The following is a 27,938-nucleotide window of genomic DNA, read 5'->3' as shown; positions in this document are numbered from 1 at the left end:
AATCCCAAGTGTATATTGATTGGTTATAATGGGACTGCGCTAGTGCAGCTGACAATCTGACCCTAATGGATGCTGGGGGGGGGGGGGGCGACTAACTGCCACTGACAATTTATAAAGTGATCGGTGATAATACTGTACACGGTCACTGTACTAATGACACTGGCTGGGAAGGGGTTAACATCTAGGGCAATCAAGGGGTTATATATGTGCCTAACCATGTGTAACTTTTACTAACTGATCAAGTTTTTCATCCTTGCTTTTCAGGTGTGAAAAACAGATAGTTACCTGTGTACATGGCCAATCAGCAGGTTCCAGCTATGAATCATTGGCCAGGACTTGCTGACAGGCTCCTGAATGCCATAAACCCGGAAGTAGGCAGTAATGTAAGGGTATGTTGCTTTGCCTACAATGGCTTCTTATCTGCAGTACATTGCAGGCGGGCGGTAAGTGGTTAAGAAGCAATTCCACTTTTTTTTTGAGAAAAAAAAAATAAAAAAACAAAAAAAAAAAAAAAAAAAAAAACACAATCCCCTCTGGGCGATTACAGTACATTGTAGGATTTCAACAAACTCTGTAGCAGATTCCTACCTTTTGTTATTCTGAAGAAATAGCTGTTTGTCTGTGTCCATGTGCTCAGTGAATCTGTATGGGAGTGGTTATACAATTATCAATCAGCTATTGCACATGCAGGGTTCTAATGAGGCACGTGGCAGGATCTGCATCCCTTTAGACGTGATTTCCCCTTCGTAGTATCTCACCAAAAATGCAATTTCTGTTGCAGGGGATGCCCAAAATCTAACAAGTGCAGACTTTTGGGAAAATCAGTGAGCCAATCAAACAAGCAGGAAATGACATTTCTGATGGGTGTTCTGTACATCTGTGTACTGAACACCTCCAGGTAGCCATAATTGCATGTATTTTAGAGAAAATTACAGCGCTTCTGATTAAATAGGAAAGGTAATTTAAAGTATTCAATTACAGTATGACTTGTGGTGCAATTGTATACGTTATTTTTTTTGTTTGCCATTTTTTTTCCCCACGGAAGTGGCGTTACCCTTTAATCATACAGTACAGAACACAGGCTTGATATTACTTGACCCTTGGATACCCCCAAGCAAGAAGACAAAAAAAAAAACAACAAAAAAAAAAACAAACAGAAAAAAGGTCAAAAACCCAACTCAGAGTGCCAGAAAGAACCTTACAGCCAAAGACTGCATCCGCAGAGGCCTGGATCTCCACCTGGTACAATTTAGAGAATGTTCAAACTGAAGACCAGGTGAAGAACTTACAAAGCCAAGCAACAGACACATGATGTTGGAATACCCAGGAAACCCACGATGATGTAGTGGAGTGAGCATGCAAGAGAACAGGGGGCACCATATACTTTAGAGCAGGGATATGCAATTAGCAGATCTCCAGCTGTTTCAGAACTACTGAGGAATAGCAAGATTGACCGCCACAAGCATGACACCCACAGACAGAGGCATGATGTGACTTAGTTTTGCAACAGCTGGAGGTCTGCCAATTTCATATACCTGCTTTAGAGTATAAGCTCTTATATCGAGTTTTATTATTCACTTGGCTATCGTAAGCTTGGAAGCAGGGTGTCCTTTTTGGGAAACTAGTGGTAGGACAAAGTCTTTTTGTATAGAGGCCATGGCTTTCAGATAGACTGAAAGCCCTGTCTACACCCAAACAAAGCAGTGAAATTTCCTTGGGACGCTTGGGTGTAGGGAAGGGTCCTTCAATAAAGTGGTTCTAAAGTAAAAATGTTTTTTACCTGACAGCTTTTACCACTCCTGCCCCATCCCAGCTGCATTACCACTCCTCTCACTTTTTGGTCTCACAGGAGACAGAGCAGTGGGAGTCCTAGGCTTCTCTTGCTGTCAAACCCATGTGAGAAGGGAGCAAGGCAGTGTTATTCCATTCCCAGTTTCTTGTAAACAGACTACACGGCAGGTGACAGCTTGTAGTTCTGAATAAACGGCAAGGGAGCCGTTGAGCATCCCTGTAGTTCATTCACAAGCCCTGCAGCTTTTTAGCTGACAGCCTCTATGCAGGTATGGGCTGAAAGCTGTAGGGATTGTCTGCAGAAGCCTGACCTTGCACCCCTCATCACAGGTGCAATGCTTTTAAGGCTCCTGCAGGCAAAAAAGAATATATGCACATTTTTGAGAGGACATGGTTGAGATTTCCAAGGAAGCACATGGTGCTGTAAAGGGGGTTCTGATCCATGAGGAAAAAATGAGTAAAAGCTTTTACAAGCAAGTGTGAAACCAAAGGTTTTTGGAATATGTTGTACAAGGTCCAAGCCTGTCCCTTTAGAGTACTCAGAACCAAGTTATGGCCTGAATGCAAAAAAGTCAAAATATGGAGGTACGGAGTAGTCTCAGGGATTGAAATGCCTGTGTTCATACCAGACGAGAAAAGATATTCAGGTAAGGTATTAGAGTTTTCTGGAAGTTTTTCTGGCCTTGAGAATTTCTGGAGAGGAGGGGCTGCTTGGGACAGCAGGTCTGGTCTTTTCAGGATAGGCCAAGGGTTGTCTCCTAGAGGTATGTCAACCAGGTTCTTCTGTGCCACTCTGGTGAAATGAGAACCACTGATTTCTTCTCCTCTAATTTGCAGAGCAGTCGAAGAAGCTACACTTGGGGGGAGGCATATATTAACCTGAACAAAGTCCATGGGATTAGCAGGGCATCAGAGGACCGTGTTTTAGAGTCCTTGCTCCTGCCACAAACGGGGATAACTTTGCTGAACCTGGAGACCGGGATGGGATCCTTCATTTCTGACAAATGATACTCCACTTGTCCAGTCATTCCAATCATTCACTCCTGGGTGTTCTGGAAGGGGGTCCAGTGTTGTAGAGACAGTTTTACTGCTCTGAGCGCCAAAACTTTGATGGGGCGCTTTGCTTCCATGGGTGAGCAGGTTTCCTGAAGCGCGAGTTTGAAACCCTTCTGTGAGGCTGACATTTGTTACCACCATCCAGGACTTTATCATTTAAGGTTGGACTGAAAATCAAATAAACTAGGTAGCTGAGATGGAGTGTTTGTTCCAAGGCCAACAGGATGTTGTAACAGAAGGGATTAGGGTGAAACTGAGCAAAGGCAACAGTTTAAAAGGAGGCAACCATGAGACACTCAAGAGGAATCTCACAGGGGGTTGTCTTTTGGATCTTAAAGTGGTTCTAAAGGCAGAAGTTTTTTTTTAAATCTTAATGCATTCTATGCATTAAGATACAAAAACTTTTATGCAGCAGCCCCACTAATACTTACCTGAGGCCTATCTCGATCCAGCAATGTCCACAAGTGCCTCGACCGTCTGGGACTCTCCCTCCTGATTGGCTGAGACACAGCAGTGGCACCATTGGCTCCAGCTTGCGGTCAAAGTCAGTCAGCCAATCAGGAGAGTGGGTGGGGCCAAACTGAAGCTCCGTGTCTGAATGGACACACAGAACTGCGGCTCGGGTCCCCCCATAGCAAGCTGCTTGCTGTGGGGGCACTCAGGAGGGAGGGGCCAAGAGCAGACAAGGGACCCGATAACAATGGGATCTGGGCTGCTCTGTGCAAAACCACTGCGCAGGAGGGGAATATGTTTGTTATTTAAAAAAATAAAAAAGGAGACTTTAGGATCACTTTAGGGCCTTGGAATGAGACCCAACAGTGAGAAAAGGTTGACTGCCAGGAGTAAAACCTTTGCCTGTGTCGGGTCTATGGTAAATACAACATATTCCTGACAAAGTGGTGACTGAAAGGCAGAGTTTTGGAAGTTACTACCCAAAAGCCTGAAGATTCTGCATAGTCCTTTGGACATTTGCTAACCGTTGTGAGGAAGAGGAAGCCTTGCAAAGGTCATTAACCCGGTAACTTGGATGCTCTGCGCTCCTAAACCTAAACTTTTGTTGTTGGATTTCCTTTAGATTTACCAAAACCATGTAGTGCAAGGGCCTGCCTGATTGCATACAAACTGAAAGTCTTAAAGGTATGACCTCCTATTATATGGTTTTGGTAACGCTAAAGGCAAAAAAAGTAGGGGTGTGTACCTTGGTGAATACGCCTGCAAAGCGCAGAACTTTTTCAGGAGAAACCATATTGTGCTAAAATTGTCATTTCTTTTTGTTACCAGATGAGGAATGTTTTTTTTTTTTTTTTAAGACTTTGCAGGTCTCGTAGTACCCGAGTACTCAAAGGGGCCCGATGAGGCCAAGAATTAAGTGGTACTATAGCAAAACTTTTGTGCACAGCACAAGTGAGCATATCTACATTGTTGAGCATAACATGAATACATAGCATATGGTTTATGGGTGGCTGAGGGTGAGAAATCTTTTGCAGCCTCCTCGAACACTGCCTACAGGTCTTCTTTAACGTTTTCCATTTCTAAAGGAGGTAGTTCCACTCCAGACTCTGGTAGAGAAGGTGGAAGCCAGGAAGAAGCCTAGGATTTTTGAGCTCTGGAAAAGGACCCCCGTTTCAATTTAAGGAAAATAGTCACAGAGCAGTTTGCAGCCCATGAGCAGAGTGAATGCTTTCACGAGCTTTTGATGCGATTCTCTTGCGCCCGTTTTCCTCCACTGCCATCAGGGAGGATATTCCCCTGTGGGCTACTCACCGAGTAAGGTGTAGAATTGGGTAAGCATAGCCAGAGAAGGATACACAGAAACCCAGGTGTCGACTGTCCTGTAGCAAAATCCTTGGACAACAGGGCAGAACACTTAAGTTATTATTTAGGAGACACCAACATGTGTACTAAAAGTAGCAGAGATATTAAGACTCATACTTGCTATAGGGCTACAGAAACGGTCCAATAACAGAACAAACCTGTTATAGCTTTCTATGTTACTGGTCGTCGATCACCCCAGTGGTCGCACCCCTGGCGAGGTCTTCAAGCTCTAGGATAAAATGGTTATGGTCCATTTCCCTAGACCTATTTTACACTGCAATTAACTACAAGTATTGTGCAAGTGTCAAGGTGAGTGCCCAAGCAGGACCCAGTGCCTGAATTAACATTACAGGCAGTTCACACAGCATGGGGTTATGGTACCCAAGGTTTTTACAGACGTTGCACAGATCCAAACTCACTGCTGCTATTGTTTAAGAAGGGAGCGAAGAGTTGGTTTAAGCGTTTAAAGTAAAAACTAGTTAACATTAGAAATTTCTCCAGAAGGGATCCATCACCTTCAGCCTGGGTTCACACTATAGCAAACACAGACATCGCATGTGATTCGCACCCGCACTGCTGTGCCGATCACGTGATGTCTGTGGCAAGTTCAGCCATACAGTTGTATAGCTGAACTCGCATTGGATTTGCATAAAAAAAAAAAAAAAAAAAAAAAAAAAGGTGCAGGGATTTTTTTTTCCCCCACACTGGAATCTGATTACGTGGGTGTTCATACCCATGCAATCTGATTGCTCTCCGAATCCACAGTTCGCACTGCAGTCTGTGAAGAGATCCGGGGGGTGTCATTAACATTGTATTGAGACCCGCAGCGGTGTGCAGAGGGCAGTGTGAACTGCCTGCGGGAGAGATGTGATTCATAAACCGGCGCTGGAATTGCACTGGTTCCTGCATCACTATAATGTGAACCCAGGCTCAGGATGCCTTGCAAAAACTGAGGTCTCATGGAACAGGGTAGGATTTTAGGGGTATGCCTACTAAGAGGGGTGTGCCAAAAAGCTTTGCCAATGTCCAAACACCTGAAGGTAGCAGTCTAACTCAGGGTCTATGAATATCCAAGCCTGTGTCCTGTACAATTAAGATAATGACTTTCTAATTTTGTATATTAAGCAAAACAAGTTGGATGAATAAATGTCTTTACATTTTTAAAAAAGATTTTGCTCCTAAGCAGATGTCAATACTTTTTTTTGCAACTAAGCAGATCTTAGTACCGTATATACTTGAGTATAAGCCGACCCTAATACAAGCCAAGGCACCTAATTTTACCACCAAAAAAAAAAGTGAAAACTTACTGACTCGAGTATAAGCCTAGGGTGGGAAATGCAGCTACTGGTAAACAATGCCCATCTACTGCCTCACTGTGCCCACCTGTGTCAGTGCCCACCTGCAGCCTCACCTTTGATTACACACAGTGGGCGTCTCCTGCTGTGTCATGCAACTGCAGCCTGTTCGGTGGCCGTCCACTGTAACAAAGCCCCGCCTCCTCCTTGTCCATAATAGACTGAACACTGATTCAGTTTCCCAGCATTATATCAGTGTTCCATCACAGACGAGGAGGCGGGGCTTTGTTACAGTGGACGGCCGCCGAACAGACTGCAGTTGCGGACAATACAGCGGGACATGACACAGTGGGAGACCCTTATTAATGGCAAAGTGTAGCGTATGTAAACGTGTGTCAGGAGTAAAATAATTTTTAAAGTTACATTAAGGCTCCATGCACACTAGTATTTTTTTTAAGTTCCGAGAAGCCAATCTTTTTTTCCCCTGCTCCTAGAAGCTAAAAATTGTTAGCCTATGTCTCCATGCACAATACTTTAGGCTATTAGCATTTTTTTTGAACTTCAGCATCTAGGAGCAGGGAAAAAAAATTAAAAAACATTTCTAGAGTTTCTTGGAGCGTTTTGCCACCAGAGACCCTCCCCAATAGTGTTTCTTTCCCTTTTTTAACCAGCGTCTCACGGGGAGGAAGAATGGGGAGATGCCAATGTAAACAAGCACCCCCCCCATTCTGCCTAGTGACAGTCACTGATCTCTGCTCCCCGTGATTGGGAGCAGAGATCAGTGATGTGTGACGTGTAGCCACGCCCCCCACAGTTAGAAACACACCCCAGGACACACTTAACCCTTACCCTGCCCCCTAGTGGTTAACCCCTTCACTGCCACTGATTCCTGTGTCATTTACACAGGAATCCGTGCATTTGTATAGCACTGATTGCTGTATAAATGGTCCCAAAAATATGTCAAAAATGTCCGATGCGTCCGCCATAATGTCGCAGTCACAACAAAAATTGCAGATCACTGCCATTACTAGTAAAAAAATTAAAATGCCATAAAATGATCCCCTATTTTGTAAACACTATAATTTTTGTGCAAACCAATCAATACATGCTTATTGTGTTTTTTTTTTAACCAAAAATATGTAGAAGAATACGTATCGTCCTAAAGTAAACAGAGGGGACATTTTTGGGGGATATTATAGCAAAGTGTAAAAAATGCGTTTTTTCAAAAAAAAATCTTTTTTTTTGTTTATAGAGCAAAAAATAAAAACCGCATGGGGTAATCAAATATCACCAAAAGAAAGCTCTATTTGTGGGGGGGAAAGGACATCAATTTTGTTTGGGAGCCATGTCACACGAATCTGCCAGGGCTGAAGCGGTTAAAGAACTGCAAAAACACTAATAAAATGCCAACATTCCTACAAAAAGTCATTACCAGCGGTTTTCCAGCGTTTTTAGCCAAAAAAATAAATAAAAAACGCTAGTGTGCATGGAGCCTAAATAATTTTAATACCCAGCTGTTAAATTTAAGTAGTTCAGTTAACTGCCCTGTTGAAATACCTATCTTACCATTTAAATTCCAGTCACTATATTCCGCAGGGTCAATTCATGTTTCACAACACAATTAGATCTCATAGTGGCACCGACTAAAGAGCCAATCTAAATCACAAATATGGCTTCCCCACATACAGGCATAATTACAAACTATACATAACATGATTTTTAGAATATCTGGACATATTGTTCTAGTTATATTGTGTTTATATGTATATCTAAACAATTGCTGTAAATGCCCTTTAATGCAGTTTTAAACATGTTGTGGTACAATTATGCAGCGGTCTTGTTACCGCATACTGTAGGTCAACCGAAGGGGGGAAAAAAAAAAAAAATTGGCAAAATACAAAAAATGGTACACAAGGGCACCACTGACATGGGACTTTTTTTAAGCAACATCAGCAAAGTGCTGGGAAATTATAAATTGTAGAAATAGAAATACAGGAAAACACTCAGATCAAGGAATTTTCTGGATCACAGAAAAGATAGGTATTTAACAAACCACCTATCATATACAATATTAGGCATGCAAGAAAAAAATATATATAAATGCTGGCAGGATTGAGGAGCTGCACATGCCACAGCAGCTAATCAAATAACTGTTTTTAGCAATTAGGTGTTCATCTAAATAAATGCTGATCTTTGGTTGACCGCTATGAGCTACTGCATGCCAGCATCATTTTAAAATGTTTCTAGAAAGCCCTGATTTTTAGCACCTCAAAAATTAAAAAACATCAATGGAAAAAAATAAATACATAAATAAAAGGGCCAGAATTAATTTGCAGATAGTCAAAATGAATTGAGTGCATAGTAGGTTAACACACCTGGAGTTGATTTCTGCACCCGCATTAAGCAAGATCTTGATAATGTTGACATAACCACCAGATGCAGCCAAGCTTAAAGGCGTGTAGTCTGAAACATTTCTATGCTCCTTATTTGCCCCTCTAGCTAGCAGCAGCTCCACTACCTGGGGGGAAAAACAAACACACACATACAAGTCAGAATGATGGAGCAGTTCTATTTTTTATAAACATTTTTTACAGAAAACATTTTCTTCTTCTCATTGAAAGGCATGTAACATTGTTTCCTGCCTTTTAGCACAAAGTGCAAGCACACCTAGCCATGTGACTATCCTTTGCTGATGCTGCCAAAATTACTTTAACCTGATTAAGTGGTACTTGACCTACATGACAACTGTAAATGCCAGTCATCTACAGCTGTATGGGACAACACAGGCAAAAACACAAAGGACTGGGTAACTCACCCAGTCATGGGAAGAGTTCAAGCCTTACAGTACCAAGGCAATGTCCAAAAGAGTACGACTTCATTCATAGCAGAAGATTCACTGCTGTCTGCTATCAGTGGTAGTGGTACCCAAATGGGCATGACAAGACAGAGGAGACTCAAGTGTAACCCTGAAGAAGCTTTGGTGCACAGCAGGTGTGAGCCTGTTGATTTTGGCAAGCATTTTGCATTAAGCCATATTATCCGCTGTATAGTGGGCCGAGGATAAGAAATCTTCTGCAGCCTCCTTCAGTACAGACGTTAAACCCTCTCCCATCTCTGCTGTGTCTACAACAAGCGCGTTAATTTACTTTTACGACTCAGATAGAGAAGGTGGGATTGGCGAAGGTGCCTGCCACTTTTAAGCTCTGAACAGGGATATGCATGCTTTTGTCAGATATTGTAGGTTGATTGTTGCATGTCTAAAACTGCAATAGAGTCGGATTGAAGAGGTCGTTGTTAAAAATAGGGTGCTGCTCCCATGCAAGAGAAGCATCAACACACAGTGATTTCAGAAAACAAGTGCTCCCCCCCCCCCCTCCGATTCACTTTTGCCCTTTTTTTGTCATTGCTATCCATGAGGGTATTATTCTCCCGAGAGTAATTCACTGAGTAGGGCGCATAAATGGTGTAAAAAAAAACAGTTGTCGCCTATCCTGTAGGGAAGTCCTCATAGCGAAAGGGTGGGAGAAAGTTGTGGAGTACCTTGTAAGGGCTATGGACAATCGTGGTGGTAAAAGTGTGACCCGTGGTCTGATGTAACACTTAGGCATCTACCTGATACTAAGGTCTGAATGCTGAAACTTTTACAAAGTTTATAAATTTCACCACATAAGTGAATAAATGCCATCACATTTCCTGAAAGTTTTTACACAAAAAAATGTATACTTTTTAGGAGATGCCTAAAAAAGTGCACTGCAGAAACGAATTCTCATACTTGCTATATGAGGGCTAACGTTTTGATCCAACAGGACAAACCCATCTTAAAGAGGAAGTAAACCCTGATGGGTTTACTTCCTCTTTTTTTTCCCTGCAAAGGTAAAGCATAATGGACTACTATGCATCGCATAGTAGCTCATTATGTGTCACTTACCTGACACAGGAGCCAGCGAAGTCGCCGCTGTCCCCTGTAGTCCGCCGCATCCATGTTGCTTGTGGCGTCTTGCAGCTCCGACGAATCACAGCGGCGCAACCGCGATGACGTCACTCCCGCGCATGCGCACGGGAGTCGCGTCTCGCAACTCCGCCGCTGCCATACGGCGAAGCCGCGATGACGTCACTCCCGCGCATGCGCACGGGAGTCGACAAATTAGGCAAATCCATTCTTGGATTTGCCGCATTTAGTGCGCCTGCGCGCCGCTGTCTACGGCGCATGCGCCGTAGACAGCGGTGCCCATTTTCGGGCAAATATCTCCTAAACCATATAGGTTTAGGAGATATTGCTTGGACCTACAGGTAAGCCTTAATCTAGGCTTACCTATAGGTCCAAGTTGTTTGGAAGGGTTTACTTCCTCTTTAACAGTCTATGTTGCTGGTCCCTATACAAGTCAAGGCTTCGCGCGCCAAAGTGGGCATACCTCAGAAGGGTCTATGAACCATAGAAATGAACGATGGCGGCTAACTGCACGCATTGCCCTCAATGTCAAGTTGAGAGCCAAATAAGGATCCAGTGCCTAAAGCAACAATGTAGGCCATTCCCATGGCGTGGGGTCTGGGGGCAGGTCTGGTGTGGTCTGATGGTGCTCCCTGATGGTGTGTTTGTGTGTGTAAATTCATCCTGCTTTGTATCCATAACAAAAAAGTATGAGCAAAAAAATAAACACTACAGAGTTCTTAAAGTGTAACTGTACCCATAACAGCTAAATAAAAAATAATATTCTTTAGCAAGAATACATTCCCAATTAATTGTGCTTCCAACATTTGTGCTTTAAATTGTTTGCAGTATAAAAATACTGACCAGGAACACCATTTTTTTCCTCTATTTTTATTCAAGTTTAAGTAGTGCTGGTTTACTCGCCTATGTGTGCAGGCCCATTATAAACAATGGGCTGCATGTTAGATCAGTACTGAGCTTTTTCAAGCTGCAGTGTGCAAGAGGCCTAAATCATAAAGCAGAACTAAACCCCATTAATGGTTTCAAAAAACAGTTACATTCCTGCAATGCCAGGATTGCCAACTGTCTCATTTGCTTGTGTACTCAACCAAACTGACACCAGCAAATGGCTGGTGTCATACCTGATCACATGTGCAGCACCATAGAAGCTGCAGATCAAACAGAAGCAGCTTCCTTGGCTGTAAAGGATAGGAGGATTTAATTTCTCTTTAAGGCTATCAGATCAGCCTCTACAAAATCAGCAGGGCCTACAAAATGGCGAGAAACTGAGCTTGTGCAGAGTAGGGCGAGACAGTTTAACCACCTAAATACTGGGCACTTTCGCCCTCCTTCCCAGGCCAATTTTCAGCTTTCAGCGCTCTTGTATTTTCAATAAGAATTGCACGGTAATGCAACACTGTACCCAAATGAAATTTTTATAATTTTGTTCACACAAATAGAGCTTTCTTTTGGTGGTATGTATTCACAAATCAGTTTTTTATTTCCATATAAGCGAAAAAGAGCAGAAATTAAAAAATTGTATATATGTTTTCTACTTTGTTTTAAAATAAATCCAATAAATGTATTCTGCTACATGCCTTTGGTAAACAAAAAAAACCCTGTTAAGTGTATAATTGGTTTGTGTGATCACAGACATATGTATGCAGATGATCATGGGCACGTGTGTGCAGATTATCATTGGGACATACGATTTTACTGTTAGATATTTGGGGGACAGGTGTTTTTACTGTGTGGGGCACAAGGTTTTGGGGACTTGATTTCACATAGTGTGGGGACACGGAGTCGGAGACCAGTGTGTAAAAAGCTGTAAAAAAAAAAAAAAAAAAAACACTCAAACTCACTGATCACCAGCTGGCTTCGCCGATCCGCTCTCCTCTCCTGAGGACTTCCGTGTGAGGAAAGGAGAGCCAATAGCACCTGGCTCTCTACTTACATCACATGACGGCTGTGATTGGACACAGTTGTCATGCGATCAGGAGGGCCAATCACAGAACCCTCCTGCCGACGGGAGATGCGCCGTGTCTGAGTGACACAAGCGCATCGGAATCCCCCCTCCTGAGGTATGTTCCTGAACATCCACTCAGGTGGAAGCGCCCACCCAGCTGTATATGAGCAGTGGTTGGGTATGATTTTAAACAGTATAGACACATTTTTAATGTTTTACAAAGCTATACCTGAATAAGATGGCCATCCTCAAGTGATCAGCTCTTAATTATCTGACTAAAGTTCCACATTAAAGAAAGGTCATTTAGGGTCTGTTCGGAAAGGTAGCCCAGGCTGACCAAAATATCTGAGGGTCCCCTCTGAAAAATGATGTGGGGTTAGCACACTGGGTTTAAAAGCATCTGAGAATGTAACATTTTCCTGAAGAGGAAGTGAAATTCCATATGGGATACAACTTCAGGTGCCTAGATCCCATCCGACACAGGAACAGAGGGTCCCAGATGTCCAGGGAGAAAATACTAAGTACAGAAGTACAGGGAAGGAGATCCGTTGCAGCACAAGAGGACACAGTTTGCCACCCAAAAGCAAAATATCCAAGGACTCGTTCAGACTTACAGAGTCCCCCACCTCTGGAAAACACATTCATTCATTCACACACTCATATTGTTAAGGAATCCAATGTACATAATAATAATCAGAAAATGTCTATTTGCTTATGTGTATACATGTTCCCATGCTTTTTACTTATTATGTAATATACAGATTGACTTTCTGTTCGGAGCCAAGATGGCGGGTACCCCCCACATCCCCCGCGTTAGAAGAATTCATTTGAGATAAGAAAACCAGCTTCAACCAAACTTCAAGCATCAAGTTTCTTCATTTCTCTTGTATTGTAACCAATAAGATGTACCAATTAGACTGACATAGTAATGACGTATCTTTCTGTATAAAATATCAACACCGCCCACCAATAAATCAGAATTTAGAAGTAGCCGAGCTGAACATATCTCAAGAGAGTGTTTACTTCTAATATGCATGCACATTTATACTTTTTTAATTAGAAATAGCAGCAGATAACCAAGAACTACCGTATATACTCGAGTATAAGCCGAGATTTTCAGCCTCTTTTTTGAGGCTGAAAGTGCCCCCTCGGCTTATACTCGAGTCACCGCTGTCTGACTGCTCGATCAGCGTATCGAGCAGACAGACGGCGGACATTAAAATTTAAAAGCCGCGCCTCCTTCTCCGCCTCCGCCTGTGATAGGCGGAACACTGAATTTCCCAGCAGTCAGTGTTCCACCTATCACGGACATCCGCTCATTCTCATACTACGGACGAGTATGAGAGGATGTCCGTGATAGGCGGAACACAGGCTGCTGGGAAATTGAGTGTTCCGCCTATCACAGGCGGAGGCGGAATTTTGAATTGTAGAATGGCCGCCGAGAAGAGCGGCGATCCATCGGCACGGCACGGGACGGAGGAGGCACGGGAAGGAGGAGGCACGGCACGGGACGGAGGAGGCACGGGACGGAGGAGGCACGGCACGGGTCGGAGGAGGCTCGGGACGACGGCGGCTCGGGACGGAGGCTTGGGACACAGGTAGGCTGGACACACACACAAGGCTGCACGGACACACACACACAAGGCTGCACGGACACACACACACACACACACACAGGGATGGATGGATGGATGGATACACACACACACACACACACACACACACAGGGATGGATGGATGAATACACACACACACACACACACACACACACACAGGGATGGATGGATGGATGAATACACACACAGGGATGGATGGACACACAGGGATGGACGGACACACACACAGGGATGGACAGCCATGTCTCACCCTCGGCTTATACACGAGTCAATAAGTTTTCCAGTTTTTTGGGGGTAAATTGGGGGCCTCGGCTTATATTCGGGTCGGCCTATACTCGAGTATATACGGTAATTTATAGTTCTTATCCATTTCAACTGGCGCCCAACGTGGGGCAGCTTTCAGGCTTCAAAGGGAGACAGCATTCCAGGACTTAACAGCTGGCCAGATCAGAGAAGGGGGTTAAGCGCGCAGCCCTAACAGTACGGTAAGCATATTTATCCTTGCCATTTGTACGACTTCTCTGGTTTGGCTGGTTGATTTTGTCTTGTTGGCTCCTTTCGATTGTTCAAAGAGGCAGGTAACTTATTTCTCGCCTGAAGCCGTTTTAACGAACCTGCTAATGGTTTTCTGCTGACTATTATCTGTTCAGTGTCTGTCATTCTGAAGGATTGCAAATTTAGCAGACTGAAAGTGCAGCTGCAGGCGTGTGTCCATCCTCACCCCTGGATTCTACCTCTAGTGGTGGGGTGGAATTCTGCAGGCATTTATAGACGGGGTTACTCGAGGTTGGCTGTGTAGGACCTCTGAGGGTTAATCTCAAGCTGTGAATTAGGGCAGTTTGAAAGAAGGCTTGCGGAAGTGGTAGCCTTGCAAAACGTCTATGAATGTTCTGCTCGGGAAAGCTTTCCTGAGGGTTTATCTCAAACTGTGAATTAGGGCAGTTTGAAAGAAGGCTAGCTGGAATTTGGCAGTCTTGTGACTCGGGTGAGCTTTTCCCGAGAGCTATCTTTGCAGTTCAAAGTGTCAGGTGTCATGTCCTGTACTGTGTGTATTTGTCCATTACTGCCATACACGAAAAGCGTGACGGTGAGAGAAAGTGGCTACCTGAAGGATCAGTTGGGCCATAAGCCACTGCTCCACACCACCTCTGACGTGCTAGTTTTGACCCTCGAACAGTCAGGAGTGTGCAAGGAGACAGATCTCTCGCAGGGATGCGAGCCCCCACCCTAGGAATTCTTTGATAAGACAGCAGTCAGAGGAGTATTAACCAATTTGTTGCCTGTATTCTCCTCTTAAGCCGGAGAGAGAGAGAGAGAGAGAGAGAGAGAGAGAGAGAGAGAGAGAGAGAGAGAGAGAGAGAGAGAGAGAGAGAGAGAGAGAGAGAGAGAGAGAGAGAGAGAGAGAGAGAGAGAGAGAGAGAGAGAGAGAGAGAGAGAGAGAGAGAGAGAGAGAGAGAGAGAGAGAGAGAGAGAGAGAGAGAGAGAGAGAGAGAGAGAGAGAGAGAGAGAGAGAGAGAGAGAGAGAGAGAGAGAGAGAGATCGAGAATGCTAGAATGTGATATTAGAAGAGGAAATCAAGAAAGATGCAAATTGTACTATGTATGTGAATCACAGAGTTGATAATGTGGCTGTACCGCCCCCATATACAAAAACTGGAACGAAGGAGGAGAGGGACAACCCTGCTATCCGCCTAACGCCCACTCCCTTCTCACCACCCCAACCCGAGCACAACCCACTGTGACCACTCCCAGGCGGCCATCTTGGTACACCCAAGCCCTCACTTCAGGCACAGCCCAGTGCACTTCCTGCCGGCGGCCATCTTGGTACACCCAATAGGCCCAGCCATGGCATATAACCAGTTCTTCCCGTTTTAAACCAGGATGGTTCCTACCACACACCTGTCTTCCCTAATATGGAAGCACTACCTTCACAGGCCGGATATGTTAATGATGAAGCGTCCGAGTGGGAAGACCAGCAACAGGCAGCAAGGTCACCTGCTGATTTAATCCCTAATCCGGCTCCGGACTCACAGTTCCGAGAGGATCTCAAACATATGCTAACAACCATGAGAAACAGTGCCCATTCTCAACCCCCCGCCCCAACACCAGTCTCGGTTACCAGAAGGGGCACCGGTGATGTATGTCGCTTTTACCCCATCACAAGCAGCAACCTTAGTGACAAGTCTGCCTGACCCAGAGAAACAGCCAATGCCCTTCTACCGCAGGATAGTGCAGATACAAGAAACTTACTCAGCTGCCTGGAGAGCCTTGATCAGCCTATGCCAAATTAAAACAGGACATGTCTTTTGGCCGGTCTTGCAGACAGCCTTCAATGATGCCTGCCTGGCAAGTGCCACTTCTTACACCTCAGGCATGGAGTTCTGTGCACAACTCCGCGACTAGGCAAAGGAGAAATTGGCAGATCAGACCACCACAATCCAAGATATTGCCCAAGATAAAGGGGAGTCTGAAGTATCATGCTAGACTCATACAGGCCTTTGATGATCTGGGCTTCTCCCTCTATGAAAAGCCACACACACACACACACGTTATTTGCTTTTGTCTCAGGACTCAGAGAGGCTATCAGAGAAAGCTTGATGGTGGCCCGCCCTGAATATCGCTCAATGAAAATGTCCGATTTACTGTTGGTGGCCAGAGGGATAGAAAACCAAAAGGGGAAAAAACCAACGCCCCTCATGGTAACACAAGACAAAGATCCCGCCTACACTCGTCCACCACCTCTGCCCAATACCAGGGAAAAGATCATCTGTTACAACTGTGGGAAGCGGGGTCACACCAGAAGAGCATGCACAGCCCCAAGACATCCGAGACAAGACAGGAATCCTTGTGAAGGGCAACGTGGACATGAACCTCCACCACCACGCCCCAACTCACGCTAGGAAATGGGCAAACCCGTGTCACCCCTTATGACAGTGTCCTCAAATGAGACTGGGGGACCCCTAGCAAAGGTCACGTTACATATACAAGGAAAACCTACCACTTTTCTCATTGACATGAGTGCAGCCAAGAGTGTGTTGAGGGCTGAGGACCTGCCTGATAATTCTTTCCTTTCAACTATTGATGTTTCCTGCGTGGAAGTGGATGGGGTGCCCCGCTCCAGTCCACTCACTGAGCCTCTCCAAGTGGGAACATTTCCTAATTTGCTTACCAGATTTGTGGTGTCCTCTACATGTCCCTTGAATCTACTAGGAGCTGATGTGCTGTCCAGACTACAGGCGTCAATCATTTTTACACCTATGGGGGGGTGAAGTTACATACTCCCCTATCCTTGGAAGACTCATCTGCTTTGTGTTCTCTGCCTCTCCTGATGACACTTCATGGAGCAATAACTCCAAGTTCAATACCAAAAGAAGTACTTGACAGAATTCCTGCGTGTCTATGATCCACAGGACCGGAAGACAACTGTCACTTAAAGGTGCCACCAGTTTCAGTCAAGTTCAAAGAGGGCGCATCATTGCCCCGGAAACCACAATAACCCCCCTAAAGTTAGCTCAATCTGCAGCTATTTTGAAGCATGTCAAGGCCCTCGTGTCAGATGGAGCCAACCCTGCGCATCTCCATGCAACACACCTCTGTTCTCTAGGAAGAAGAGAACCCCTAAAAGAGAACCAGCTACTTGCAGGGGTGTCCCTGACTGCAAAGTACCTCACAGTGGTGGACCATGCAAACGCTCTCTTCAGTGTCCACCCTCACTCCTCCTGCTGGTACCTTTTGCATTCACCCACGAAAAGACAGCAACATACCTAAACAGTTATGCCAGAAGGGGCACAGAACTCTCCAAGCTAGTTTGCAAATGCTACGGCTATCATCCTTGACACATAACAAGAGGATCACCTGGAAGTGATTCTCCTCCAATATGTTGATGACCTTCTCCACTGTGCAGCTGACTTACCCACTGTTGAAGTCACCTCAGAAAGCCAGTTGTGCTATCTTGCCAAACAGGGCTGCAAAACCTCAAAGCCCAAATTGCAGTGGTGCTCAACATCTGTAATTGTTCTTGGACACTGTCTTGTCCCATGGGACAAGACACCTCACTGAAGACAGGGTGAAAGCAATCTCTGACATCCCACTGCCACAAGGCCAGAAGCCCCTTCATTCCTTCCTTGGACTAATTTTGTATTGCAGAGCATGGATTCCAGAAGGCTCCCTACTGATGCAAGCTTTGTATGATGCCCTGAAATCAGACCCCTTCCAGATGTCTCCTGAAGCAATATCCAACTTTGAGGCCTTCAAGCACACCATCTCTGACGCTAGGGCTCCCAGGCTACGACAAAACGTTCAAGCCCTTTGTATCCGAACATCTGGGACATGCTACAGGTGTACTCGCCCAATCACACGGCATCTGCCTACGCCCTATAGGATATTATTCCTGTCGGCTGGATGCGATAGCAAGAGGAGGCCCATCGTGTCTGCGAGCTGTTTTTGCTGCACAAGCCTTGTTTGACAAAACTTTGGACTTGGCTCTCGGACTCTGCCTCGTTCTGCTTGCTCCCCATGACATTGCCCCCATACTCCACCAAGATCCAGCCGAAACATCTGTTCATTGCCAGACACTTGAGACTCCTGAGTTCCTACCTTCTAGACAGCATTACTCTATTACGTTGTCAAACACCGAAACCTACCACCCTTCTTCCACTTCTCGAGGGGGGTAAGGAGGAGGAGTCGAGTCTTGACTTGTCACCCCATGACTGCATCGAACTAATGCGGCTGGAAACCACGCATCTCCCCAGGATCCAGGTCACCACTGAAAACTCGGTTCTCCAAACTGAAACCTTACCGCCGGTGATGTCTGCACAGGTGGCAGAACTGCAAGCACTTACTACAGCATGTAAATTGGCAGAGGAAAAAAGAGCCAACATTCATACGGACTCAAGATATGCTTTCAGCGTTGCCCATGATTTTGGTGTTATCTGGAAGGACAGAGGGTTCCCGACGGCTGCAGGAACACCTGTGAAACATAGCTCAGCCATCAAGGACTTGATGGACGCCCTGCTTCTCCCAACCCAAGTGACTATTCTAAAGTAAAGCACAGGACAAACTCAACTCAAAAGGAAACTCGAGGCAATCTAGACGATTCAGCTGCCAAACAGACAGCCAGTGGTCCACGGGAAGTGGACAGCAGGGTGGTAGAAAAAGACCACTCCATGCTTATCCTACGGACTCTCCCAGTGGACAGAGTTTATCTGAAATAATTACAGGAAGCAGCAAGTCCGGATGAGAAGGAAAGCTGGAACCGGAGTGCAACAAGAAGCCTTGTCTACCCAGGAGTATGTACCCAGCCATGGTGCAATGGGCAAATGGAGCTGCCCACTTGACAAAGACTCTTATGAACTTATGAGTTACTCCATTGATCAACAACTTCTGCAGATCATGCAATATCTGCAACAAATGTAAACCAGAATGTACAGAAAAGGCACAGAAGAAGCACCTGGCAAAAGCTCTATACCCCTTCCAGAGGATACAAATTGATCACTCCCAAATGCCAAAAGAGGTGCCAGATTCGAATACGCCCCCTAGTGGAGGTGGACATGACTGCCAGGACCACAGCTAAGGAACTACTGAGTGAGATAGTATGTAGATTTTAGGTCCCAGAGGTGATAGAGAGCGATCAGGCCCAGCCTTCACAGCAACCCTTACAAAAGATTAGGGCAGCACTGGGGGTTCAGTTGGCTCTACACACCCCTTACCACCCTCAAAGTAGCGGGAAGGTAGAAAGGATAAAAGGGACACTAAAAAACAGGATGTTAAAGATGGCCCAAAAGACTAACATGAGTCAGCCAGACAGTTTGCCCACTGCCCTGTTCAGTGTCAGACACACACCTCGGGGGAAATATGCCCTATCCCCTTATAAAATTTAGTTTGGTTCAGCCCCCAGACTTGGCTGTTATTTTCCACAACAGTTAGTTGCAATCTGATGTGTTGACAAATTATGTAACCGCATTATCACGAGAATTAACCCAAATGCATGTCCAGGTGTTTTCTTCCATTCCAGATCCTGAATTAGATACAGGAACACACCAACTACTGCCTGGAGATTGGGGGCTGGTAAAGAAATTTGTGAGAAAACATTCTCTTGAACCCAGATATGATGGTACATTCCAAGTTTTGCTGACCACAGCCACCTCAGTCGAATTGGCCGGGAAGAACACCTGAATACACGCTTCCCACTGCAAGAAAGCTCCAACCCCAAGGACAAGATCCCGTCCACTTCATGACGACCATGCTGCATATCCTTTTTCTGTTTGGTCTAGAGGGGAGGCCCAGGAGGTGGTCATCACAAAAAAAAAAAAAAAATAAAAAAAAAAAAATGATAACATAATTACATTTTGGTACAACTCTTCAGGTACACGTGACCACCTTTACCTTTGATTACTGTGACATAGTACCTTGTCCGTTTGACTCTTTCATGGCAATGCAATTGGTACAGTGACATCCCTGATGGTAAGGATATACATGTGTGTTTTACAGACAGTTACTGGGGCCAGAATTGTGGTTCCTGGGAGGGACAGTGGGTTGGAACATAGGACCAGATTAGAGGGTATCTGGACCGGTGAATGTGCCCTTGAAAAGGTGATTATGCCCCTCCATATCCTAGCAGAAGATACTCCTGATACATACACTGACCCAGCACACAGTCAGAGGAGGAAGCAAGCAGCTCTCTCCGGAAGCTTTGACCCTCATGTGTACATAGATGTTATAGGGGTCCCAAGGGGGGTCCCTGATGAATTCAAATCCAGGGATCAGGTAAAAGTTGGTTTTGAGTCTTTGATCCCCATAATAAATGTGAACAAGGATGTAGATTGGATCAATTACATAAACTACAACCAACAAAGATTTGTGAATTACACTAAAGATGCCCTCCATGGAATTGCTGACCAGTTACCCCCCACTTCCTACATGACATTCCAGAACCGGATGGCCTTAGACATGGTGTTAGCTGAGAAAGGAGGTGTCTGTAAAATGATAGAAAACAGGAACCTGCTGCACCTACATTCCTGATAATACCGGCCCAAATGGTAAAGTAACTTTAGCTATAAAGAAATTAGAAGTTTTGACATTGGAGTTGAAGAAGAACTCAATAATATAATAAATATTTTAGCTGGATGAGTGGGTGGCAGAAGGTGCTCGCCCAGATAGGGGTAACGGTACCAATAATCCTGGTTCTTTTACCCCCCGATTGTATGCTGTATTCTACCTTTCGTGAAGAAGTTAATGAGCAAGGCTGTAGACAACAGCTCACCTACATTTCTCCACCAAGAAGAAGAGGACCCTCTTATGATGGAGGATGACAAACCCTTCACCCCTCTACAGTCACTCCTTGTCCAAAATCTCACAATCCTCTAGGGTTATAGGGGTAGATAGCACCTGATTGCCCTTCTCCAGCTGTATCGAGGGGGGTAGGGAACTAGTTGCTGCCTAACTCTATATACAGCCTAAAAAGAGTTGCTGAGGAGAATGGGCCAGGTGAGTAGGACCTTTAGATGAGGGACAGAAGAAAATAGCCATTTTAGGGGGGACTGTTAAGGAATCCAATGTACATAATAATAATCAGAAAATGTCTATTTGCTTATGTGTATACATGTTCCCATGCTCCTTACTTATTATGTAATATACAGATTGACTTTCTGTTCGGAGCCAAGATGGCGGGTACCCCCCACATCCCCCGCGTTAGAAGAATTCATTTGAGATAAGAAAACCAGCTTCAACCAAACTTCAAGCATCAAGTTTCTTCATTTCTCTTGTATTGTAACCAATAAGATGTACCAATTAGACTGACATAGTAATGACGTATCTTTCTGTATAAAATATCAACACCGCCCACCAATAAATCAGAATTTAGAAGTAGCCGAGCTGAACATATCTCAGAGAGTGTTTACTTCTAATGTGCATGCACATTTATACTTTTTTTAATTAGAAATAGCAGCAGATAACCAAGAACTAATTTATAGTTCTTATCCATTTCAATATCAGTACTTACTTCAAGTAAAAGAGGAAAAAGTCTGGTATTCTGACCCTTCCAGAAATCATATGCGTAAGGCAAAAGGCAGAAGCATACACTGGCCAACCAGCTCGAGGCATTTATAATGACAGTGTCAAGAGCAGGTCTGAAGAGACTACATCTCTTCAAGGGTAAACAAACCCTTTAGACAGCTCACCAGGGTCTTAAGCATGCAGTCAGAGTGCCTTGCACAGACATCAATCTTATGCAAGAAAAAAAAAAGTTGTAAGGCTTGTTTAATGCAGAAACAACTAAAAGCACAAGGTTTCAGACACTCTTCAAAACAATGCTCCAGTTCCACAGTGGAGGGTTCATCTTTAAAAGGAAAAGATATTCAACCAATGAGACCACTAGCAAAATAAACTGGAGGTATGCTGGGCAGTTATGCCCCCTACATATCTGACTTTTCGACAACAAAACCGTGGATTTTGGTGTTGGCTCCAACTTGTCTTGCATACACATGTTCACACAAATGTTGGCCAACCATTACAAACGTAGTGACATACAAGATATCTCCATTAGGAACGCTAGTTTTACAAGACCAAGCGCTTCCAGCTCGTACTCGATTCTGAGCATGCATGGACTTGTGTGACGGACTTGTGTACACACGATCTCAAACTTTTGTTGGTAGAAAATTTGAGAACCTGCTAGCCAACGTTTGTTGGCAGAAAGTCCAACAAACGTCCGATGGAGCATACACACGGTCGGACTTTCAGCCAACAAGCTCACATCCAACATTTCCCATCGGAAAATCCGAGTGTGTGTACGTGGCATAAGGGTTATACAGGGTTGGCTTAAATATTTTTTGCCAGTGTACCGACCTCCTGCAGGCAGAATTATAACCTGGCCTTTCTGAATTCCAATGTCCTTCAACAGATGGAGAAAAAAAAAAGTTTGGACTTTTTGGGATAAATCTGTATTTTTCTGGATTTTCTTTTGTTACAAACATTACAGTACATCAAGATTTCGGTAATTACCTCTTGCCTACCACCAGAACAGGCCAGCGATAATGGTGTATCTTTGGTCCTCTCGGACTGAGCCTCAATGTCAGCGTTGTTGTCCAACAAGATTTCAACTACCCCAACATGACCAGCAGTTGCAGCCAAGATAAGTGGTGTAAAACCTTAGACACAGAAAGAAAAAAAATAGGCATGAATTGAAATGTTAGAGGATTTTACATATTTTATTACCCATTACAATTCTTGCTATAAATAAAGCAACCATAGTTGACTGGTTTCTTTTCCAATGTTTTTATTCAGAAAGTTTTAACAAGTACAAAATTGACATTCATCATCTTAGTGCAAAGTAATTGTACAGGTGTTAGGTTGATTATGAGTCGGTTACATCATACATTGCCTTGTATTTTTGTGAGGTTATATGTATACCTGTCCTCACTTTAGATTAAGAGAATGGTATATTAAGCAACCAGTCAAATAAATCCAATGACAAACTTCCCTTTAATAGCACCAAAAACTGATGATTGAAGCCAAGGATATCCAAGCTTTTACTAAGAGGACCACATTGTATACTTCAAACATTCACAGGCAAATAAATAAATCTGCAGTAACGGAATAGTTTCACAGGCTGCTGGCAGTGGGACTCGATGCACAAATATCCTCCACCCGCACCTAAACATCAGAGACTAATGCAGCGTGACTAAACGTCCAATGTTCCCCCGGCATGTGTCTGCATCCCCCCCCACCCCCCCCCCCCGGCCATCAGTTTTCCTGCATATTTGTGTCCCCAGAGGGCCCCCCAAACCCAACCCACTCATTTGTGTTGCCACAAACCAGAAGGACCTACAGTAGATTATTTTGCTTCAAGGTGCCAAACAGATATCATCTAAAAAAAAAAAATTGACAAAGAGAAGCTTGCCCTCTAAGGGTATGTACAATGGGCACCTTCTCCACCCAGGATCAATCAACCAGGCTTTAAAGCAGGGGTAGGCAACCTTAAAGAGGTGGAGATCTACCTGAACATGGGAGAAGTCAAAGATCACCAGCAGGGTCGCCTCCTCACACGTACATGGACCAGAAAAAGTTCTGAAGACCACATTCTGGTTGAAAGATGCCAACCATACACAACGGAGAGCTTCTGTCATGGGTTGCAATTTTGCAACCCTGATACACAAGTATATTTTATGGGAGCTTGGTAGAATGAATTTATTAAAATTTAAATAGGTGCACTGGTCAACAGGTTAAAGCTGAACTCCCACAGCTAAAAAAAAAAAAAAAGTTTACTAATGGTTAGCACATAATCATACCAGTGTCATTAGGACCCTTGTGCGTAGAAATATTAAAATTAGAAAAGCTTTGTTTGCAATACTACTTGGAAAAGGGTTTCTTTCCCTTTATACCAGAAGATGTATAGCAGAACCCCTGCACACACTGTGTCTGTTCTGAATGAGCAAAAATATAGCACACTGATCAAGGACTTGCAGTGTGGAAACATTGCTAGGAGTCTACAGTACATTTTAGTGGATTAACTCTGTAGAAGTAGACACTTGTATCTTATACCAAGTTGGGACATGAAGAGACATTAAATGTGTTACTTTGTAAGGGCTATGCAATTTATTTGATCTATAACGTGTGTTCAGAAAGACTCATAGGAAGGTAGCGTGGATTCTACATATTACGATCCCTTGTCAGAAGTGCCTGTGCTTCCGGGAGTGGCAGAGGCGATCGGGTCCACTTCCCTGTTAGCTATGGAGATGTTGGTATCAATTTACTTGGCGTAGCATTATCTTTCACAATATCAAACAAAATTGGGCCAACGTTACTGTTGTCTTATTCTTTTATTCAAAAAAGTGAATTTTTCCCAAAAAAGTATGCTTGTAAGACCGCCGGTGGGGAAAAAAAAAAAAAAAAAAAAGTATTGCAATGACTGCCATTTTATTCTCTAGGGTGTTAGAAAAAAAATAATATATTATGTTTGGGGGTTCCAAGTAATTTTCTAGTATAAAAAAATCTCAAAACCCAAATCTCAAAACGAGGCTAGTCCTTAAGTGGATAAGAGATCCTGTCATGCTTTTTTTCTATTACAAGGGATGTTTACAGCAAATATCTCCTAAACCGTGTAGGTTTAGGGGATATATTTCTTGGACCTATAGGCAAGTCTTAATCTAGGCTTACCTGTAGGTCAAAGTGTGTTGTAAGGGTTTACAACCACTTTAAGGGTAAAAGTTTGTCACCATCCACGAGTGGGCACAATTTTGAAGCATGACATGTTGGGTATCAATTTACTGACTAGAACATCATCTTTCACAATATAAACAAAAATGGGCTAACCTTACTGTTTTATGTTTTACATGCAAAAAAGTGCACTTGTAAGGCCGCTATGCAAATACGGTGTGTAAATATTGCAATGACCGCAATTTTATTCTCTAGGGTGTTAGAGAAAAAAAATCCTTTTCTCTGAAGTTCACTGACTGACAACATCTCATCTTGACCTTAGGGATACATCACCCCTTTAGGAGAGGACTAGGCAGAAAGTGTTAAACAGCAACACTTGCACAGTACCAGCCAGGGGGCAGTCCTACTGGCTATAACCCCTCACACTGCATCCAGCAGCTCAGTTCGACAAAAGCAATACAAACATAAATAGGAGAGGTGGGTGCCGTGTCTGTCAATGAACTTCAGGGAAAAGGATTTTATGGTGAGTAAAAAAAATCCTATTTTCTCTATCGTTCATTGACGGACGCAGTATCTCATTTTGACCTTAGGGACGTCCCCAAGCAGCGTCAAAGAAACGAGGGGTGCAAACAGTAACTCAACCCATAACAACCAGAGCTCCTCAACGGAGGAGTTGCAACCTTAAACAGCCGCCTGCAAAACCTTGTGGCCGAAGCAAGCATCACATCAACCTTGTAAAATTTAGTGAAAGTGTGAACGGACGACCAGGTCGCCACCTTACACACCTGAGAAACAGATGCTCGACGTCGGAAAGCCTGAGGCACCAATTGCCCTGGTAGAATGTGCCGTGACAGGAAAGGGGGGGCACCTGTCCCCTTATAGCATAAGCCTGAACTACAATCTGTCTGATCCACCAAGAGATGGTGGCCGATGAGACCGCCAGTCCCTTCTTCGGACCAGCCACCAATACAAACCGCGAGTTCGACCTCCGAAAAGGAGCCGTAGCAGACAGATACACCACGTCCAAGGAATGCAAAGTCACCTCTTTGATGTGTTACGGCCGAGGACATAAGGACGGAAGCACAATGCCCTCATTTAGATGAAAGGCCGAAAAAAAACATTGGACGCAGCACCGCCTTATCCTTGTGGAGGATCAAGTAGGGAGACTTGCAAGACAAGGCCGCCAACTCAGAAACCCTCCTGGCAGAAGTAATGGCCATTAGAAAGACTACTTTCTGAGAGAGTGTCAATAAGGGAATTTCCCTAATGTTTTCAAACAGCGGTTTCTGAAGCACCGAGAGCACCAGATTCAAATCCCATGGAGGTAGCAGTGGTGGAACCGGAGGGGCCACGTCGAACCCCCTGAACAAAACGTACTCACCAATGAATGCGTCGCCAAGGGACTCTGAAAAAAAAGACAGCACCTGGCTTTCAACAGCCACGCCGTTAAAGCCAACAACGGTAAAGCAGGATGAAGTACTGGACCTTGCGACAGAAGGCCCTCTTGCATTGGCAGTCGCCAAGAAACATCCGCCACCATTTGTACTATGTTGGCGTACCACGGGCGCCGAGGCCAATCTGGGGCAATCAGAATTACCGGAATCCCCTCAGCCTCCACTCTGCGAAGCAGACGTAGTGGATATTTGCGGGGGGGAGAAGCATAAAATTCGATAATGCCCCCATGGATCCACCAACGCGTCTGCCCAGGGATCCTTTGACCTGGCCACAAACCTCTGTACCTTCCAATTGACTTGAGAAGCCAGGAGATCCACATCTGGCGTGCCCCACTTCAGGCAAAGATGTCAAAATACATCTGGATGTATTGACCATTCCCCTTGGTCCAGCATTTGACGACTTAGGTAGTTCGCTTGCCAGTTTTCTACGCCCGGAATGTACACGGACGACAGAGCAGACACGCGCCACTCTGCCCACCACAGGATGCGAGTAACCTCCAGTGCTGCAGCCAAGCTTCTTGTTCCTCCTTGAGGGTTGACATAAGCCACCGCAGTGGCGTTGTCCGACTTGATCCTGACCGGATGCTCCCGCAGCCTCTGTGACCATGTTGAGAGGCACCGCCTGATTGCCCGAAGTCCCAGCACGTTGATCGGCAGACAGGATTTTTCCTGGGTCCAGCAACCCTGGGCTGACTGTACGCCCCAAACTCCCCCCCCCCCCCCCAACTGGTCAGGCTAGCGTCTGTTGTGATCACTGTCCAATGAAGAGGAACGACTTCCTGGACCAAAGAGCTGGCGACCTCAGCCACCAGAGCAGGCCCTGACTAGCTGGCTCACTCGAATTTGATAATCCAGGGACAACGGAGATTTGTCCCATCATGACAGGATTTCCTTTTGCAAGACTCAAGTGTGGAATTGAGCATACGGTACCGCCTTGAAAGTGGCTACCATGAGACCCAGGACTCGCATGAAAAAACGCAACCACCTGCGGGACACCAATAACTTCACCGCAGCTTGAAGAGTCTGCAGCTTGTCCGAAGGAAGAAAGACTCTCGCCTCAGAGGAGTCCAGAAGCAGGCCCAGGTACTCCAGGCGTTGAGTTGACACCAACACCGACTTCTGTAGGTTCAGTACCCAACCAAACTACCGAAGAGTTTGCATGGTGATTGCAACATCCTCCCTTAATTCTGAGGTGGAAGCTGCCCACAGAAGGAGGTTTTCCAGGTAACCCACAATTGCGATCCCTCGCTGCCTTAGCAAAGCCAAAATTGGGGCTAGCACCTTGGTGAAGACCCTCGGTGCCAATGCCAGGCCAAAAGGGAGAGCTACAAATTAGTAGTGCGCGTTCCCAACTGCAAATCGCAGAAACTTCTGTTGCTTGATGCATGTGGGGACATGCAAGTATGCGTCCTTGATGTCCAGGGATGCCAGAAAATCGCGCTGATGGAGTGCAGCGACCACTGAATGAACTGATTCCATCCTGAACCTTTGTACCTTCACTAAGCTGTTGAGGGCCTTGAGGTCCAGGACCAGAGGGACCCCTTCCTTCTTTGGGACAAACAGATTAGAGTAGAATCCCTGAAACCTTTCTGGCGTCAGTACAGGTACTATCACCCCGTGCAACAGCAGGTCCTGTGCTGCCCCAAACGGGGCTTCCTGACGAGCCAGAAAAAGATGAAGGTTGGAGGGGGGGGGGGGGGAATAAAAAATCAGCTTGGATACTGAGGCTCAAGAGAGCAAGGGGGCCATATCCAAGGCCGCATCACAGACATACTTAAGGACCTGCAACAACCGGTCCGCCAGCTCCACGCAGACCGGGGAAGCCTGTTGCTTCTTCAATTCACAGTGCAACAATTTAGCCCAATCA

General features: G+C 45.0%; 1 protein-coding gene across 8 annotated transcripts in view; it reads right to left on the bottom strand.

Moving 5' to 3' along the window:
* The window catches only part of ANKRD17 (ankyrin repeat domain 17), a 217,824-nt gene that overhangs the window by 51,190 nt on the left and 138,696 nt on the right, over nucleotides 1-27,938 (bottom strand). For 5 of the 8 annotated variants that reach the window (XM_077476428.1, XM_077476429.1, XM_077476430.1 and 2 more), the window contains 3 exons: nucleotides 22,464-22,609; nucleotides 8,333-8,475; nucleotides 589-642 (listed from right to left, as the gene is read on the bottom strand). In XM_077476428.1, coding sequence (XP_077332554.1) covers nucleotides 589-642; nucleotides 8,333-8,475; nucleotides 22,464-22,609 — 343 coding nt within the window. The remainder of the gene's footprint in view (nucleotides 1-588; nucleotides 643-8,332; nucleotides 8,476-22,463; nucleotides 22,610-27,938) is intronic. The other 3 variants (XM_077476431.1, XM_077476432.1, XM_077476435.1) reach the window with 1 other exon arrangement.

This window comes from Lithobates pipiens, unplaced genomic scaffold (assembly GCF_037356315.1).
Source record: "Lithobates pipiens isolate NorthernLeopardFrog02 unplaced genomic scaffold, aLitPip1_a1.2 Scaffold_13, whole genome shotgun sequence".
NCBI classification, from domain to species: Eukaryota; Metazoa; Chordata; class Amphibia; order Anura; family Ranidae; genus Lithobates; species Lithobates pipiens.
This window is presented reverse-complemented; position numbering and strand designations above follow the sequence as displayed.